This window comes from Dipodomys ordii, unplaced genomic scaffold (genome assembly GCF_000151885.1).
Source record: "Dipodomys ordii isolate 6190 unplaced genomic scaffold, Dord_2.0 Scaffold174, whole genome shotgun sequence".
NCBI classification, from domain to species: domain Eukaryota; kingdom Metazoa; phylum Chordata; class Mammalia; order Rodentia; family Heteromyidae; genus Dipodomys; species Dipodomys ordii.
In genome coordinates this window covers 863,063-867,556 of record NW_012267390.1, presented here as the reverse complement: position 1 = coordinate 867,556, position 4,494 = coordinate 863,063, and the positions used below count along the sequence as shown (strand labels likewise).

At 52.1% G+C, this 4,494-nt stretch overlaps 1 protein-coding gene across 1 annotated transcript in view; it reads left to right on the top strand.

Moving 5' to 3' along the window:
* Crocc2 (ciliary rootlet coiled-coil, rootletin family member 2) overlaps positions 1 to 4,494 on the top strand; it is a 64,180-nt gene that overhangs the window by 22,696 nt on the left and 36,990 nt on the right. Inside the window, 1 exon segment of the mRNA XM_013033651.1 lies at positions 4,282 to 4,475. Coding sequence (XP_012889105.1) covers positions 4,282 to 4,475 — 194 coding nt within the window.

Genomic DNA, 4,494 nt, shown 5'->3' with positions numbered 1-4,494 from the left:
CGGGCCTCGTCCCCGGCCGCCCCTCGGGGCCCGGGCCTCGTCCCCGGCCGCCCCTCGGAAGCCGTCCCGCTGAGTCCCGGCCGTCCATTTTCAGGCTCCTTTTTCCGGTGTTTTCCCTCCCCCTGTTGAAGGAGGGTGGGCACGTGGTCGGCGGACCCTGGGGTCACCGCACCCGCCGCCCGGCTCCCCGGCGGGCCTCGAACCCACGCCCTCGGATCTCGGCCTCCTGAGCAGCCCGCGGTACCGCCGCCAGCCACCGGCGCCCGGCCTGCTTTTGAGTTAGGACTTCGTGTTCTGACTGCGGGGGTATAGGAGTTCTTCGTCCTCTCCGTGCATGCTCTCGGAACTTGTCCTTCGTGATGTGTTTGCACATGCGCACACACTGTGTGTCACACGTGATGTGTTTGCATGTGCGCACGCACTGTGTGTCACACGTGATGTGTTCGCACGTGCGCACGCACCGCGTGTCACACGTGATGTGTTCGCATGTGTGCATACACTGTGTCACACGTGATGTGTTCGCATGTGTGCACACACTGTGTGTCACACGTGATGTGTTCGCATGTGCGCACGCACTGTGTGTCACACGTGATGTGTTCGCACGTGCGCACGCACTGTGTGTCACACGTGATGTGTTTGCACGTGCGCACGCACTGTGTGTCACACATGATGTGTTTGCACGTGCGCACGCACCGCGTGTCTCAGGTGATGTGTTCGCATGTGTGCACACACTGTGTGTCACAGGTGATGTGTTCGCATGTGTGCACACACTGTGTGTCACATGTGATGTGTTCGCACGTGCACACACACCGCGTGTCACACGTGATGTGTCCGCACGTGCGCACGCACTGTGTCACACGTGATGTGTTCGCATGTGCGCACGCACCGTGTCACACGTGATGTGTTCGCATGTGTGCACGCACCGCGTGTCACAGGTGATGTGTTCACATGTGTGCACACACTGTGTGTCACACGTGATGTGTTCGCATGTGTGCACACACCGCGTGTCACACATGATGTGTTCGCACGTGCACACGCACCGCGTGTCACACATGATGTGTTCGCATGTGCGAACGCACCGTGTCACACTTAGCGTATCTGATGTCAGACAGGCACACTGTATCCTGTAACATGCTCATAGGAAATGCAGGCAGTTCTGAGACTTGGATTCAGGACCTTGTGTCTGCCAGTTGGGCTTGTCACCACTTGGGCCATGTCCCTAGCCTTCTGGTTCCCCCCTTTTGACTTGGGGTCTCAGGGGGCTGGCTCCAACCCCGTTCTCCTCCCCAGCTCCTCCTTGTATCTGGGAGGTCATGGGTACAGTTTCTGGACTCACCTCTTGTCCAGGCTGATTTCAAGCATGGGTGGCTACATGGGTGAGCCTTTGCTTCTAGTTCTTAATGGTGTTTTTGATGGAAGTAAAAGTTTAACTTTGGAAAATTTCATCTTTAGTTTGTGACTAGTATTTCATAGTTTCAGGGGTTGGAGGCATTCTTCAGTTGATAGAGCACTAACCAGTGAGCAAAAGCACCAGGTACCAAGTTAAAGTCCCAGTCTTAGACCAAGAAAAAAAGCAAAAGAAAAGTATTTCCCAGGTCCTGTCTGAGAACATTTGCCTAGCCCAAGAACAAGAAGACAGCCTCTTGTGGGTTTGTTGTTGTTGTTGTTGTTGTTGTTTTGTCAGTTGTGGGTCTTGAACTCTGGGCCTGGGCACTGCACCTGAGCTCAACTCAGGGTGAGCACTCTACCACTTGAGCCACAGCGCCACTTCCGGTTTTCTGGCGGTTCATTGGAGATAGGAGTCTCACAACCATCCCGGGGCTGGCTCTGAACCATGATCCTCAGCTCTGAACCATGATCCTCCGATCTCAGGCTCCTCAGTAGCTAGGGTTACAGGCGTGAGCCACCAGCACCCAGCTGCTCCTGTGATTTTGAGGAAGATGTGGTTTAGGTCTTCTACATGTCAAGTTAATCTGAGATTCTGTCATTATGTTCTCCACACCAGCAGCAAACCCTCGCGCCCCACCCCAGCCCTGCTTAACCAAACTCTGTGGGAGCACCTGCAAATCTGGGTTTTCATTAGCCTGGGGCAATGAAGTGAGAGAGGTGGGGGCTAAGGCCCCCCGGCTTTCAGTTTCATGTGCTGTTTACATCCCCATTTCTAAGGGAGTCTCTGTTTCCATACTTGACTCGCCTAACAACCTCTCGAAAATGCATTGATCATTCATGTGAGGCTTGTTGGCCTGTACAAACAGACCCATGCTTTCAACAAAACCACCCTGACTTCTAACCGCCTTCTAGTTCACAGCCTAAGGTGTGCTCCCTCCCTGGTTCTCTGGAGAGCTTGTTTAGAGCACAACTCCCTTGACAGAAGACCAGTGTTCCTCTATCAACAAAGGTCGTCATCTTTGACCTTGAGGTGTGCAGCTTGGGGAGGAGACGTACCTGCAGGAAGGACACCTGCCCAGCCGGCGCCCTCAACGCCGTCGGGCCAGCGTCACTACCACCGTGTTCTGATCCACGTGTGCTAAGCCCTTTCTTTACATCTCCATCTCCATCTTAGAATCTACTCATCAATTTTTAATTCCTTCCCCAGAAAAAACCAGTTAGAGCCTTGATCAGTTGATCAGGATTCTGTTGATGCCTTTTATCAGGACATTCCATTTTCTGAAAGGTTTTTTCAGAAATTAGTGATGGACAGGGTTGAAAGTGTGGCTGGGTGATAAAGCACCTACCTAGCAAGTACAAGACCCTGAATTCACACCCTATCTCACACACACACACACATACACACACACACGCACACACACACACACACACCATTAATTCCTTCTTGGTCATAAATTAATATCCATTTTAGATATTTTTGGATTCAGCTTATTATATTATGGTAAGGATTTTGGCGGGGGGTCCAGTTGTGGGGCCTGAACTCAGCCTGGGCGCTGTCCCTCAGCTCTTCAGCCTCAGCTCTTCAGCTCAAGGCTAGCACTCTACCACTTGAGCCACAGCGCCACTTCCGGCTTTTTTCTTTTTGCTTATGTGGTGCTGAGGAATCGAAACCAGGGCCTCAGGCATGCAAGGCAAGCGCTCTACCACTGAGCCACCTTCCCAGCCCCAATGCTAAGGATTTTTGTATCTTTATTAAATGAAGAGTATTGGTCTATAATTTTCTTATAACATCTTTATGAGAATTAGAATCTGGTAAGTTAAACATATGATGGAGCTTTTTTCTTGTCTTCGGCGTCTATTATACTCTTTAATTTCCATACTTTTTCCTTTTCATGATTAAGTCTGAATATTGTTTGGTCTGTTGTCCAGATTATTAGACCTCTCTTCTGGATATTCTGACATTGAATACATGTATTAATTTATTCTGATTGCTATAGTGTCAATGATATCATGTGTACTTACTCTCCAGTTCTGTTGATTAAAGTCTACATCTTGTCAAGCCTTTTCTTTATCATATTAATCAATTGTTTAAAATTAATTATTTATTTCATTTATGTGGTCCTGAGGAATTGAACCCAGGGCCTCGTGCATGCAAGGCAAGCTCTAAGCCACCTTCCCAGCCCTGTAATCAACTGTTTTAAATCCTGTGTCCAGTAACCAGAAAATGCCTGTGTTTCTCTTCTGTTCTTTCCTGTGGTCCTGTCTTCAAGTAAGCCTGGTCATGTTGGTCAAATGCAAAACACTCTGAGGAAGGTTTTGTTACGTATAATTTAAAGATATGGAGGATGATGTTCTTCCGGGGAGGACTCACTTTTGGTTCTGACAGCGGTACAGGTGGAGGTGAGCTCCATTACCACCCGCGGCTGGCTCACTGGCACCGGGCTCCGACACGCCCCTCCCCTGCCCCCAGCCCTTCTGTGAACATAAACTGAAACTTGGAACGTGTTGGTATCTCCACTTCTCAGCCCAAACTGTAGATTAGCAAATGCTTTAAGGGATGGAGACACTCAGTGGCAGGTTCCTTCCTGTCTGTCTTCTCCCGAGTTCCCAGCTCCCTCGGCCCCAGCTGCCTCCGGAGCACGCCAGGCCTCGCGGGAAGGCCAGGCCTCATGGGAAGGCCTGGGGTGTGTTCTGCATTCTTCTACGCCATGTGCCCGCCCTGCGCCTGGGGTCCCGCGGGCCGCGAGCTAGCTGTGGAGGCCGGCAGCTGGCTCTGTGTGGGGATGGCACCGTCATATCAGGAGTGGAGCCGGTTCTTCCCAGCCCCCGCTTCCTCGCTGGAGCCCCTCCCCCATCGCTCTGCTCCCTGCCACCCTGTGTCCCTTCCCTCAGGTCACACGGGAGAAACAAGCCCTGGAGGAGCAGTTGGCACAGAGGCTGCAGGAGCAGGAGGCCCAGATGGAGGCTCTCCAGCAAGCTCTTGGAGAGAAGGACGCTCTGTCTGAGGAGAAGGCCCAGCTACTGAGCAGGCAGAATGTCCTGGAGAGGCAGGGCCAGCTGGCGACGGAGGAGGCCGCAGATCTCAGGTACCCGTGGGCCTGGGGA